General features: G+C 43.3%; 1 protein-coding gene across 9 annotated transcripts in view; it reads left to right on the forward strand.

Annotated features, from left to right (window-relative positions):
- Positions 1 to 15,254, forward strand: part of LOC137316678 (hepatocyte nuclear factor 4-gamma-like) — a 188,822-nt gene that overhangs the window by 147,837 nt on the left and 25,731 nt on the right. For 5 of the 9 annotated variants that reach the window (XM_067980567.1, XM_067980559.1, XM_067980550.1 and 2 more), the window contains 2 exons: positions 6,179 to 6,350; positions 15,069 to 15,163. In XM_067980567.1, the coding sequence (XP_067836668.1) occupies positions 6,205 to 6,350; positions 15,069 to 15,163 (241 nt within the window). In that variant the 5' untranslated portion in view covers positions 6,179 to 6,204. Of the gene's footprint in view, positions 1 to 4,285; positions 4,487 to 6,178; positions 6,351 to 15,068; positions 15,164 to 15,254 lie in introns of those variants that run through there. The other 4 variants (XM_067980539.1, XM_067980545.1, XM_067980533.1 and 1 more) reach the window with 3 other exon arrangements.

Here is a 15,254-nt window from a genome sequence, read left to right on the forward strand (position 1 = left end):
AACAAGTTGAAAAGCTTAGGAAATGCCCTATACGCTGGAACTGACTATCTTCATAAGCAAAAGAATTCACCATTAAATATTTCTGAACCAAAAAAAATCATGATTCAAGCATAATCTTTCAAACTAGTTACATTTTAATTAGGACTCTGTTATATAAAGTATTAATAATTGACATTAGTACATTCAACTTAGCAGTCATGGTTATTTGCCTAAAGCACCACTGACACCACAGAAATGTACAACTAAGCCAAATATCCACAGGTAAATGACACCTTCAGTTGCACACCAATATACTTTGCATATCAATGTATTTTATTTTCTCACACCTCCTTCCTCTCCTAAAGGCATTGCCTCTTTGTTGAAGTATGGTTCCATGGGCACTGATTACCCTGGGGACCTCGTTCAAATGGCCATTTTACATGTGAGCCTAGGCAGTATGTGTCGAAAGGCTATTTGAACAGAAGGGGAGGTTGAAGGCGTCACAACCAAGCATAGTCCTTTGCTCACCCGGCATTCACACATGCACATTTTTAGCTAGGTAGTGATCAAGATTGGGAGCGTTGGCCAGTTATCCCTTCCCAAACTTATGCAGTTCACCAGTTAGCTAAGCAGTCACAAACACTGCTACTCCCTTATCTAGGGAGCGGTTAGTAGGGCATATACATAAAGCATATGCAGAAGTTCGTAACTCAAAGGGGGGTCCATTTCATTAGCTTTCTTTATGGTGTCCTCCACTTGAGGTGCTGCTTTTAATGTCTTATTAACCTGAACCCCCAATACCTTTTTTTTCTTCCACATCACCCAACTTTCCCCCATTCAAAGTGTAATTGCTACTTTTATGTTTTTTTGAAATCAAAAGGTACTACATTTACTGACATTGAATTCCATCGGCCACTTTTTCCCATTCCACCATCTTATTGATATCCTCTTGCAGCGTTCTATTTTAGTATTGCCTACAAATGTGGACACCACTCTCCCTCGCCCTATATCTAAAACATTGATGTACATAGTGAAGAGCCACTGTCCCAGATCAGAGCCCTGTGGGACCACTAACCACTTCCAACCACTCTGAGAAACTGCCCCCAACTCTTACTGTTTCGTCCCTTCTAACCGGTTTTTAATCCAATTTGCTACTTTCTCCCTATTCTATATACCCCTTAATCTTCTCCAAGTCAGTGAGCTAAACCCCCCATAACCTCGGCAGCGTGAAGCCTGGGTAATTTTAACTCCCGGGCCTCATCTGCATGCTGCTGGTCAACTGCCCACCCGAAACAGGAGGGAAGCAGCAGTTGACTGATGAGCGGGAGCAGAATTTCAGGCGACATGAGGCTGCCAACTGGCCACATAAGTTGCAGGGAGAGGGTTTCAAGAGGATCTTGTGAGAGGGGAGAAACTCGCAGCAGGGGATGCCTGAACTTTCCTCCTGCTCATCGTGGCCCCACTAGGAAAGTAAAAAGTAAAAAGTACTTAAGTTTTGGCCTCTTCTGGCCCCGGATCATTTTCACACTGTCTCGACCTGGGATGAAAGGCAGAATAGCTTCCCCACTCTGGCTACCAGTTAAAATTGCAGTCGGGGCCCGATGCCGTCACCCTGATCTGTAGTTTTAAAGAAGAACTCCACCAGCTTCAGATGTGTATCCTTGCCACCTGCTCAGAAGAGCAGGTTAAAATAGAAGACAGCGGAATTGGTGCAAGATGTCAGCAGGTAAGTCACTTGGTCGATTTTAACTGCCCACCCGCCCAATTTCCACTTGGCAGGTAGGGTTAAAATTGCTATATAAGTCTTCTCGAAAAGGCAGAGAAACTCTCAAATCCTCACAGGAGCAGCGAAGACATCCTTCAACTCTTATTGATGTACAGATTGCATGCTGGGAATTTCTGCAAACTGCACATGCTCAGAATGCACTGATCTGGTTGAAAGCCCTTTCCAGCTGTTGAGGTAAAAATATCCAGTTCAAGCCCACCCAGGCTTTTGAGACAGGCTAAGGTCTTAAAGTAACAACTTTAATGAAGGTGTTAAATGGCACAAAGAACAAGTCAATAGGTGGATTTCCTAATGTTCTTCTGAAATATGTAATTTTAGAAAAAATGCTTTGTTTAAAACTATATTTCAAAAAGCATTTTGAGTGATTTGATTGCTTCAATAACTTGATGGTAAATGATTGACATACAGTTTCCCATTATGAAATGATTTTCCATTGTAATATGTTCACATATGGGTTTCCCATTATAAAAACACAGCACAGGAAGTAAGATTAATGCATACAGGAAGTGTGCGCCATAACAAGCTTTTTAACATATATGAGAGAGAGAGCGATTGATAAAGGAAGATAGGTAGATGCCTTACAGTCTGTCTTTCTTTTATTGTGCAGAAAATGAAGTGTTAATTGTCCAAAAGCCAACCAAAGTGGCTGACTCTGGAAATGTCCCTCTGTGATCACTTGCATAGACCGTCTGGGATAAAAATTGAGGGTATTGACCACACAGCCAGATGGAAGCCTCTTCCTGCATGTCTTTGTGGATCAGGTGGCACATCTCAGTCAGTCTCCTTGCTGAGCCTGAGACTCACCATGCACAGCTGCTTAGTCATGGCCGCGTGGCTGACTCTATTGAAGTAAATACGCTGCCTACGGTAGTTTGTTCTGTGAGTTGTATGTCTGCTATGCCCTTTACCCTCTTGAGCTGTCCTCTCCTCCTGTTGCTGCTACACCAAGATACCACCAATGGCCTTTGTACCTGTTCCAGATAACTCCTTTAAGCTGGTTAAATTCAGGTGTAACCTGGAGTTCAATGCTTATTTTTCTTTTATAACTGAGCTCTCCTTTAAAACTCTGCAGAAGTTTCTCATGATTGACCTTGAAGAAGGCCTTAACAGGCAACAGTCTGGTTTTGTTTTTCACTAATTTTCTTGAATTAATTTTGAATAGGAACAATTCTCACAGCAGAGCTAAAGAAAGACATATGTTCCACTCTATTAGTGTTGCACCACTTTTATGCACATCTCTACTGTGAAGAGAGGAAAATATGATTCTATAATGCCAAATCAGATTTTCTTTTAGTACTGCTTGCCTCTGATTCAAGTCAATGTTAAGATTATATACCAGCATGATAAAGTGGGAAACTCTCTTGGAATTTATTTTTTATGAATGTAACCTTGTAGATAAGATTAGATTTTTGTCAGAATATCAGTTGCTTTTAAAATTATTGGAGGGGGCAGAACATTGAATGCTGAGTATAGATTTAATAGTTGTAGAGATAAGATATATGAAGCTTTCTTGGTTCCATTTAATGCTGTAATGTAAAATCTGATAAGACTTGGTAGATTATGTCTATTATCTGTGTTTTCTGAAGAAAGCATTTTTCACTATCTTCAGTATGAGCTGTGTAAAATATTTTATAGTTCTTCAGTTAGACTTGTGTTTACTTTCCAAGTTCAGCTGCATAAGCAACATGCAGTGATATCGAGCGTACAACAACAAAGTAGGTTTATAGTTTTTGGCACCATTGTCATTTTATTTTTCAAATGTAGTTTAAGAATAAATCATAAAGAAGTTGGCAGAGAATAGCTCATGAGAAAAATATTGCAGCTTCTTACCTTTTTTCTATTTTTAATTTACTATTTCCTGTTTCTGTACAAAGTTCAGTGGTGGTGGGGCTGAAGTCAGTACCTGACATTCAAGCAATGATTCTCAAACGATCAAATGCAGAGCATCATTTGATACAATAAGTGATGAGAACATGTCATTGTTTACAGAAGACATTTGCCTCATTTTATTTCCTAATTTAAACATTAATGTTGGTACATCTTCTGAGGAGGTGCAGTCTATTAGGTGAAGTTTTATTGTATTAAATCTTGTCTCATTCTGTTTTCCGTTGACTTTACAAATAAATATAATTAGCATTGATTCCCAAAGTTGAACAAACAGCCACAACATTTACTGGTAACAGCTGAAAAATAAAGTCCAATGCACTTGATCCTTATTGATATCTTCTCTTTACTCCACATTTATGTTTCAATGTAACAGTATTTTTTATGAAGCAAAGTCCTCTTTCAGAGCGCCTAATGTAATTAGAAAACCAATAGCTATTGCTGACTTTCAATGTCAAATGATAAAGCACGCACTAAAAATTCCACGAGCATCATAACCTCATTCAGGTACTCTCAGTCCAGAAGCCACTGCTAACATAACTGTGCAGAATGAGTCCGTGTATTCAAGGACTCCTCCCATTCCACCACATAAAGTTACACAAGCTGATCACGTCAGTTTACTGTGGGCAGCATTTCAAAATTCTGAATGTGTAAAAGACAACCTAGTGGACAGTGCTGTGGGATAGTGGGGTGTATAAGACGTAGCTGTGTGTTCATTCATAATGAGGCTGTCTGAATCGTTCTTGGACATGGACATGGCAAATTATAGTGAATCTTTAGACCCATCTTATACTGCTTTGGAGTTTGAAAATATTCCGTTGCTGTACAGTGCCCATGGTAAGTTACAGTAAGTTGGTTGATAAACTGCTTAGTCATAGAGATTGGTAGGTTGAAGTGATATAAAGAACTGAAAGCAAATTGTATAAAAAATTGATGTGAATCAAAGTACTGTTTTTTTTAAAAAATGAATGTGTCATCCACTTGCAGGCTGTCAATCAGTGTGTCAACAGCCTAAAGTAAAGCCATCAGGGGTATCCCCTTCTCCATTTATTTCAATCCAGTCATTTTTAGTGTTTTGACAACTTCAACAGAAAAAAAGAGTTAATGTACACTTCAGAGCTAAACATATTATTTATTCAATTCATTAAATCTCATTGGAACAAGCATTCCAATCACTTTTTTTCCAGAGTTTAAAAATGACACAACTTATTTTTGGACTAGTTGAGAAATGAAATTTATAAGAGGCTGGTGACCATGTTAATTAGATAACAAGCTAATGGTTACCTCGTCCCTTCACTGATTATTTAACAAGTGTAGAGTTTTAACTGTTGGTTATTCTTTTACGGACTCAATACAGGATTAACTGTGTGCGTGTATGTACATCAACATTTATTTCAGATTACTGTGGAACACTGGTTTATGTAACGGGAGCCTAGAAATTATTGTTGGCAATATTAGCAGGTGAATGCTTAATATGTTCGTATGACATTCCTCAATTCATTATTTAATGAATATATCAAACATCCCAACAGTAACTCGTAGGCTATGATGATTTAGGCATTAGTTTGGATATTTGTCACTTGACACTCTCAGAATTTAATTCTGTCAGGGTGCATCTCTTAATTTTTAAGGAGGATTACTTTCTAAAACCCCCAAAGAAGAAGAATTTCCCAGCGTAAGAGTTAAGAAAAGATCAAATTGAAGTTAAGAATGATTATAGTCTTCAGACTAGTACCAGTTACATAGGAAATATTCCTAATAACTTTCTGATTATGGTTCAGATGATATAGTCCTCCTACACTAGTTTATGTTTTGTCCTTGATATCATAGTGCTTCAGAGGCATTATTTGTTGGCAGATGTACAGGACTTGTCATTTAAAAAATCATTTATGGTTACTTGTTAGAAGACAGTAGATAGTTTTGTAACTGTGCCAATGTCAGTCTTAATCATTTCCATTTGAAAGCATGCCTAAAGTTACACTGCTCCTTCTGAGCGTTAGAAATGAAAGAGAAAGTACATTGTTCCCTGTTTGGATTTGTGTTAAACTACAAATTAAATTTTAATATATTTTTGATTTCTCCATCCCTGAATCAGCCTTCTGAAGCCATACATAGATTATTTGATTTTGAATTTATGCAACTAGCCTGAAGTTGACTAAGTACATCACTACAAAATGATACTACTACTTTAACTAAACACATGCATTTCTAATGGATGACTGTTCTAACAGATTTTGATAGGTGTTTTATTGCATTTAGTTGCAATATGTGATCAAAGAATAACTGTGATAGTAAAATTAATGTTCAAGGGAACATTTAAATCCTTTTGCTTCTGATAGTACAAAGAGACTTATCAGAATAATAAAAGGATTTGATATGGCTCACTTTGTAGTGTAGCATAACAGCGCATACTAATTGAAATGGCAAGAGAGGATGACAGGTGTCTGTTAGTGAAGCTTTTTCGTGGTTTTGTAACTGTGCTGCCTGCTAAGCATAACTGTACTGATTGTATGTTCTTCCCTCGCTTAGGCACTTCTCCAACAGAGACAAACACCATGAACACATCAGACAATGGGATTAGCACTTTGTGTGCAATCTGTGGGGATAGAGCAACAGGAAAACATTATGGTGCCTCCAGTTGTGATGGATGCAAGGGTTTCTTCAGGCGAAGCATAAGGAAGAGCCATGTATACTCTTGCAGGTACACCACTTTGATCTCCTGCTTATACCGACATTGCTAAGTGACTTAGAGTAAACTAAAGAATCCCTTCTGCTTGTGTTTTGGTTCTGAAGTAGCCTCAATGATGAGAGCTGACAGTTCAGGAATTATTGTAATAAACTATTTCTAAAGTTTTAGGACAGTAAACAACCTTCAAGATGATTATAAATTTATTCACAGTATTTTGTTCAGATTAGTTTTCATGGTATGAAGAAGCTTTGTTTCAAACATTACTGATTACTTACAAATAAGAAGTTTACTTTAATGTTATTGCTTAACTTTTGGATAGGTGGAAAATTTTGGGTGTGTAGCTGAGCCATACAGACTAAGAAAGTTGTAGCTTCATTCTGTAGTCTGTGCAGGATGGCAGTGGGGAGCTGCGGTTGTCTAGTTCCTGGTTCTAATTGTGCCTAGCGTCTCTGACTGGAAAGTGTGTACGTGTTGATGTTGAGTGGAGATAGGATCAGGCTCAAATCAAGTTGGGCCCATGGTGCATATATAGACTGCTGATACTCACTGTCTAGGCTCACACATGAAGAATGCTATAATGAGCTACCATTGGAATTCAGGTTAGAACATTGGACTGGATAAGAAACTGGTTACAAAAATATCTAACTACTTTATGAGAGATGTACATAGAAATGTACAAGATTGCAAGAGGCCATTGGGTCTATCTGTCTAGTCCCACAGTTTGAATAATACCATATACCATATAGTGCTTTAGCTCCTACACTTCTGAGACAGGCTCGATGGACCCGTGGGTCTTTTCCTGTCCGCCATTTTCGTACGTTCGTATGTTCAATCCCTCCCTCTGCCAAATATCTATCTCTCTTGAATTTACCAGCACTATCTGCTTCTAGTGCCTCCCTGGGCAGTCTGTTCTGCACATCCACCACCCGCTGCATAAAATATTTAAATCTGAGATGGCCGTTCCGCTTCTATTTTCTTGAGCTTGATTCTGTCTCCTTGTAGAGTTTATGATTATGTTAAACATATTCCGATTTAGTTTATCTATACCATTTAGAATCATGAATATATCACTTCAGATCCCTTTTTTCCATTTGTAGACATTTCCATACTCCAGAGATTCTCCTCAGAGCTTAGGATCCCGATATTTGTGAGGAGGAGGCGTGGGAGCAGGGGATGACTTTTAGCGGACGGGAAACCCAGAAATATGGGGAACGCAGAGGTCCTGCCGAATTTAATGGCAGGACCTCATTTGAATTTTTTTTTTCCGATTCCTGGCCTACAGCCAGCCAGATTGAGGAGCTGGCTGACTGTCTGTCTGGTGGGAAAGCCTGCGGTGGAAGGCCGCAGCCAGGGACGGGAGAGGAGGGAGCGAGGGAGGGAGATCATGGGGGTGGGGGGGTGAGATCGCAGGTCGGCATTGGATCGGGGAGAGGGCGAAGATCGCGGGGGGACCAATCGCTGGGAGTTGGTCGGCCGATCGCAGTAGGTTTGCTTGAGGGACCAGGGGGAAGCACTCCTTCTCCTCGTCCTGGCCCACAAGCAGTGCTGGAAAAGCACTTACCTGCTGGATCCGGCAGTTTTCACCTCCTTTCAGCTGCCAGCCGTTCCGCAACCGTTAAATCCAAATGGCTGCTAAAATTTGAGGCACAGAGCCTCATTAACATATTAAAATTAATATCTCGCCTCTCGAGGGCAGATTACTTGCCCGACATCCAAACTGTTCCGATTAAACTGGAAGTGGGAGATCCCTCTCTCTTTCCTCCGCCACCCCCCCCCCCCCCCAATCCCTCTCTATCCCCCTCCACCCCAGCGCGATCCCTCTTTCCTCCAACCCCCTCCACCCCAGCGCGATCCCTCTTTCCTCCAACCCCCTCCACCCCAGCGCGATCCCTCTTTCCTCCAACCCCCTCCACCCCAGCGCGATCCCTCTTTCCTCCAACCCCCTCCACCCCAGCGCGATCCCTCTTTCCTCCAACCCCCTCCACCCCAGGGCGATCCCTCTTTCCTCCAACCCCCTCCACCCCAGCGCGATCCCTCTTTACTCCAACCCCCTCCACCCCAGCGCGATCCCTCTTTCCTCCAACCCCCCCCCCGCCCCCCAATCTGGTTCATCCTTAGGGAAGGAAACCTGCCGTCCTTACCCGGTTTGGCCTGTATGTGACTCCAGACCCACAGCAATTTGGTTGATTCTTAATCGCACTCTGAAATGGCCTGGCAAGCCACTCAGTTTTACAATCTCACTACAGAAAGTCACCAATAAGAATAAAACCGGATGGACCACCCGGCATCGGACCACTAGGCACCAGACACAACAAAGGGAAACCAAACCCAGTCGACCCTGCAAAGTCCTCCTCACTAACATCTGTGGACTTGTGCCAAAATTGGGAGAGCTGTCCCACAGACTAGTCAAGCAACAGCCTGACATAGCCATACTCACAGAATCATACCTTTCAGCCAAAGACCCAGACTCTTCCATCACCATCCCTAGGTATGTCCTGTACCACCTGCAGGATCGACCCACCAGAGGTGGCGGTACAGTGATATACAGTCAGGAGGGAGTGGCCCTGGGAGTCCTCAACATTGACTTCGGACCCCATGAAAGCTCATGGCATGAGGTCAAATATGGGCAAGGAAACCTTCTGCTGATTACCACCTACCGCCCTCCCTCAGCTGATTAATCAGTCCTCCTCCATGTTGAGCACCACGTGGAGGAAGCACTGAGGGTAGCAAGGGCACAGAATGTACTCTGGTTGGGGGACTTCAATGTCCATCACCAAGAGTGGCTCGGTAGCACCACTACTGACTGAACTGGCCGAGTCCTGAAGGACCTAGCTGCCAGACTGGGCCTGCGGCAGGTGGTGAGCGAACAAACACGAGGGAAAAACCTACTTGAGCACGTCCTCACCAATCTACCTGTCGCAGATGCATCTGTCCATGACGGTATTGGTAGGAGTGACCACTACACAGTCCTTGTGGAGACGAAGTCCCGTCTCGCACAGAGGACACCGTCCATTGCGTTGTGTAGCACTCCCACTGTGCTAAATGGGATAGATTCAGAACAGATGTAGCAGCTCAAAACTGGGCATCCACGAGGCACTGTGAGCTATCAGCAGCAGCAGAATTGTATTCCAGCACCATCTGTAACCTCATGGCCTGGCATATTCCTCATTTTGCCATTACCAACAAGCCAGGGGATCAACCCTGGTTCAATGAGGAGTGTAGAAGAGCATGCCAGGAGCAGCACCAGGTGTACCTAAAAATGAGGTGCCATTCTGGTGAAGCTACAACTCAGGACTACATACATGCTATAAATAGCTCTGTCTAGGGCATGTTGCTTCCGCTAAGCGATTCCACGACCAATGGATCAGATCAAAGCTCTGCAGTCCTGCCACATCCAGTCGTGAATGGTGGTGGACAGTTAAACAACTAACTGGAGGAGGAGGCTCTGTAAACATCCCCATCCTCAATGATGGCAGAGTCTAGAACATGAGTGCAAAAGACAAGGCTGAAGCATTTCAAACCATCTTCAGCCAGAAGTGCCGAGTGGATGACCCATTTCGGTATGTCCTGTCCACAAAAAGCAGGACAAATCCAATCCGGCCAATTACCGCCCCATCAGTCTACTCTCAATCATCAGCAAATTGATGGAAGGTGTTGTCGACAGTGCTATCCTGCAGCACTTACTCACCAATAACCTGCTCAACAACGCTCAGTTTGGGGGTTCTGCCAGGACCACTCGGCTGCAGACCTCATTACAGCCTTGGTCCAAACATGGACAAAAGAGCTGAATTCCAGAGGTGAGGTGAGAGTGACTGCCCTTGACATTAAGGCAGCATTTGACCGAGTGTGGCACCAAGGAGCCTTAGTAAAATTGAAGTCAATGGGAATCGGGGAAAACTCTCGAGTGGCTGGAGTCATACCTAGCACAAAGGAAGATGGCAGTGGTTGTTGGAGGCCAATCATCTCAGCCCCAGGATATTGCTGCAGGAATTCCTCAAGGCAGTGTCCTTGGCCCAACCATCTTCAGCTGCTTCATCAATGACCTTCCCTCCATCATAAGGTCAGAAATGGGGATGTTCGCTGATGATTGCACAGTGTTCAGTTCCATTCGCAAACACTCAGATAATGAAGCAGTCTGTGCCTTCATGCAGCAAGACCTGAACAACATCCAGGGTTGGGCAGATAAATGGCAAGTAACATTCACACCAAACAATGACCATCTCCAACAAGAGAGAGTCTAACCACCTCCCCTTGACATTCAACAGCATTACCATCACCAAATCCCCCACCATCAACATCCTGGGGGTCACCATTGACCAGAAACTTAACTGGACCAGCCATATAAATACTGTAGCTACAAGAGCGGGTCAGAGGCTGGGTATTCTGCGGCGAGTGACTCACCAAAGCCTTTCCACCATCTACAAGGCATGAGTCAGGAGTGTGATGGAATACTCTCCACTTGTCTGGATGAGTGCAGCTCCAACAACACTCAAGAAGCTCAACACCATCCAGGACAAAGCAGTCCGCATGATTGGCACCCCTTCCACCACCTTAAACATTCACTCCCTTCATCACTGGCACAAAGTGGCTGCAGTGTGTACCATCCACAGGATGCACTGCAGCAACTCACCAAAGTTTCTTCAACAGCACCTCCCAAACCCCCGACCTCTACCACCTAGAAGGACAAGGGCAGCAGGCACATAGGAACAACACCACCTGCACGTTCCCCTCCAAGTCACACACCATCCCGACTTGGAAATATATTGCCGTTCCTTCATCGTCGCTGGGTCAAAATCCTGGAACTCCCTTCCTAACAGCACGGTGGGAGAACCTTCACCACACGAACTGCAGCGATTCAAGGCGGCTCACCACCACCTTCTCAAGGGCAATTAGGGATGGGCAATAAATGCCGGCCTCGCCAGCGATGCCCACATCGCATGAACGAATAAAAATCTCCCCCGCGAACTCCCATCCCCCCACCGTCTCCCCTCTCCCCACCCTCCGCTATCTCCCCTTCCCCCCTGCGATCACATCCCCCCCCCCCCCCCCACCCCTGCACGATCTCCATCCCCTGAAGATCTCTCTGACCCTCCACCCCCCTCCCACCCTCCTCACAGGTCTTTGGCTGTGGCCTTGTACCACAGGCCTTCCCGTCCGACAGCGAGCCTCTCAATCTGGCTGGCTGTTCGCTGGGAAACAGAGAGAAAACATTTAAATGCGGCAGGACCTCAGTGTTCCCCATAATTTCCAGTTTCCTGGCAGCTACAAGTCGTACCCGCACTCTCCCCATAAATATCTGAGCCTTTGTTTCCCTTTTGAGCCACTGACATTCCTTTATAGACAACGAAAGAATGACTGACTGTAAGATATTGTAAAAGTTAATTACAATTTATTTGGTATTTCACTGCTTGTGAATATGCACCATGAATGAGTGTTTGCTTAGCTGATTGAGTAGCACTGGTAGATGGTCAACTGCATGGAATTTGTGATTAGCCATGGTGGATTTGCATTAGTACCAATGGTTTCCTTGTCCCAAACCCCTGCTACCCCTTCATCACCAGTATTCCATGAGGCATCCTATGTTTCCATCTCTGCTTCACTATGATCTTCCACAGTGTATCTGTGTTGCTGCATCATTCATAGAATCATAGAAAGTTATGGCACAGAAGAAGGTCATTCTGCCCATTGTGTCCGTGCCAGACGAAAAAGAGCTGTCCAGCTTAATGCCAATTTCCAGCACTTGGTCCGTAGCCCTGTAGGTTACGGCACGTCAAGTGCACATCCAATTACTTTTTAAATGAGCTGAGGGTTTCTGCCTCTACCACCCTTTCAGGCAGTGAGTTCCAGACCCCCATCACCCTCTGGGTGACAATATTTCTCCTCTGCTCCCCTCTAATCCTTCCACGAATTACTTTAAATCTATGCCCCCTGGTCACTGACTCCTCTGCTAAGGAAAATAGCTCCACTCTATCTAGTCCCGTCATAATTTTATATACCTCAATTAAATCTCCCCTCAGCCTTCTTTGTTCCAAAGAAAACCAACCCCAGCCTATCCAATCTTTTCTCATAACGTAAAATTCTCTACCCCTGGCAACATCCTCATAATCTCCTCTGTACCCTCTCTAGTGCAATCACATCTTTCCTGTAATGTGGTGACCAGACCATTCAAGTGGGGAGTTGCCCTATGGTGGTGTCCTTGTAGACCACTGGGTTCTCCTTGCTCTGCGAAGGGAGTAAATGGAACACTTTATTCATTTGCATTATCATTACATTAATCATTATGCATTCACTATTTGGATAATCACCATTTGGACATGTTGATGTAACAAAGGGGGTAAAATTCAACTTCGGAGGGAACGCAAAACCGGTGGTAGCTGATCGGCGGCCCGTTATATAACCTGCTCAGTTTTCCTTTCCATTCACTTCAATGTAAACAAAAATCAGGTGGCTGCATAATTGGCGGCCAATCTGCTTCTGCCCGTATTGCACCCCTGCTGAAGTTGAATTTCACCCCCAAAGTGCCCAAAGAATAGAAAACATGATAACAAACATACACACCCATAGATGTGTGCACCCCTCTAATATCCAGAGTCTCAACACCCTTCTGTCTCCCTCTCCCAGATAAATGAACTATTAATGTCTCCTATGGAATGTTATTTCTGGTTACAGTACCCACCATTTATTCCATAGTGTCTCTTTGCCTTTAAACATGCCAGCAGTGAAGATTTAGGCAGGTGATTGGCCCATGGAAGCCCCTTCCTATGTTATATTCTCTTTCCCGTAGTTGGATATATAACAGAATTTGCATACCTACATTATTTTCACTTCCAGTTTACTAAACTTGCTGCATTCTTGCTCACGTCGTTCTGTCAGTACTACAATTTTTGGCTGTATATCTTTTTCTGCTAGTTTCTACATTTTTATGTGTATCCCCTACTGTTAGTTTACAGTGATATTAATGCTTTATCTTTATGTTCTTCTTTAAGTTATGCACTTCAATCTGGAGCTCCCACTAGCTCCTCCAAGTCATTCAAATCAAATAGACTCCTTCCATAGAAACATAGAAAATAGGAGCAGGAACAGGCCATTCGGCCCTTCAAGCCTGCTCCGCCATTCAATGTGATCATGGCTCATCCTCTATCTCAATACCATATTCCCGCTATCTCCCTCATACCCCTTGATGCCTTTTGTGTCCAGAAATCTATCTCGCTCCTTCTTAAATATATTCAGTGACTTGGCCTCCACAGCCTTCTGTGGTAGAGAATTCCACAGGTTCACCATCCTCTGAGTGAAGAAATTTCTCCTCATCTCAGTCCTAAATGTCCTACGCCATATCCTGAGACTGTGACCCCTCGTTCTGGACCCCCCAGCCAGGGGAAACATCCTCCCTGCATCCAGTCTGTCTAGCCCCTCTCATTCTTCTAAACTCGAGTGAATACAGGCTGAGTTGACCCAATCTCTCCTCATACAACAGTCCTGCCATCCCAGGAATCAGTCTGGTGAACCTTTGCTGCACTCCCTCTATGGCAAGTATATCCTTTCTTGGGTAAGGAGACCAAAACGGCACATAATACTCCAGATGTGGTCTCACCAAGGCCGTGTATAACTCCAGTAAGACATCCTTGCTCCTGTACTCAAATCCTCTTGCAATGAAGGCCAACATACCATTTGCCTTCCTAACTGCTTGCTGCACCTGCAAGTTTGCTTTCAGTGACTGGTGTACAGGGACACCCAGGTCCCTTTGTACATTAACATTTCCCAATCTATCACTATTTAAATAATACTCTGCCTTTCTGTTTTTCCTTCCAAAGTGGATAACTTCATGTTTATCCACATTATACTACATCTGCCATGTATTTGCCCACTCACTCAACTTGCCTAAATCGCCTTGAAGCCTCTTTGCATCCTCCTCACAACTCACGATCCCACCTAGTGACATGCTTGTTGCCTTTTTTGCATAGTCGGCGGCCAACCTCCATCCTCATGTTTGTCCTTTACGGCTGTTGCCAGTACACCCAAGCTTAAAACAAGCTTTTCAAACTTGACATTGAGGCACTTCGCACAAATGTTGCACACTCCACAGCAGCATTAACATTCCTTTTGGCATTTGTATCAGTTAAATGACTCATTAACTGTTTGAGAAGTATTACAAGATCATTATAACAATTGTGTCACAATTGGCTTTTTTTTTCAGTTCCCACAAACTGAACCACATTCTCAGAAATCATACATTTTTAATCTGAGCATTCCTACAGTTTCATTAGCGGGACATAAATTTCCATCAAAAATGGGCATTTCTCGTGTTTTTCTTGAACAAAGAAAAATCTAGCTCTACATGCCAGGATTAGAGAGTTAACCTACTCCAGGATTAGAGAGTTAACCTACTGCAGGATGAGCTTCAAGTAAGCCAAATGGCTTTTCCTCACTTGATTTTTTTCTTATGTTCCTGAGTACCACAGGGCAGCCATTGCATAAATAAATGTGTCCCAACATGAGTCGTCACCTTCAAGAAAGGAGTAATATAGAGAGGAAAATAATAGGGAGGGAATTGAATGAAACAGCAATATGGATTTTTCTTGTTTAGGAGAAACGTGTGATTAGAAATAGGGAGCAGGAACTTGACATTTTATCTTTTTCAGTTTCAGAACTTAACTTTTAAAGTCCTATTGACAACCCTGACTATATGTTTTGGTTCATAGCTAATTACGGATTTGCTATGTGAACCCTCAGGTTTAATCGGCAGTGTGTTGTTGACAAAGACAAGAGGAACCAGTGCAGATATTGCAGATTGAAGAAATGTTTTCGAGCTGGCATGAAAAAAGAAGGTAAGACTGGTAAAAGATGATCAGGTGAATCAGTGACTAGAATTTCCTTGAAATGACTTGCACCACTGTTGCACCTTTTAAGAAAAAAAAG

The sequence above is a fragment of the Heptranchias perlo genome, chromosome 3 (genome assembly GCF_035084215.1).
Source record: "Heptranchias perlo isolate sHepPer1 chromosome 3, sHepPer1.hap1, whole genome shotgun sequence".
Lineage (NCBI taxonomy): Eukaryota > Metazoa > Chordata > Chondrichthyes > Hexanchiformes > Hexanchidae > Heptranchias > Heptranchias perlo.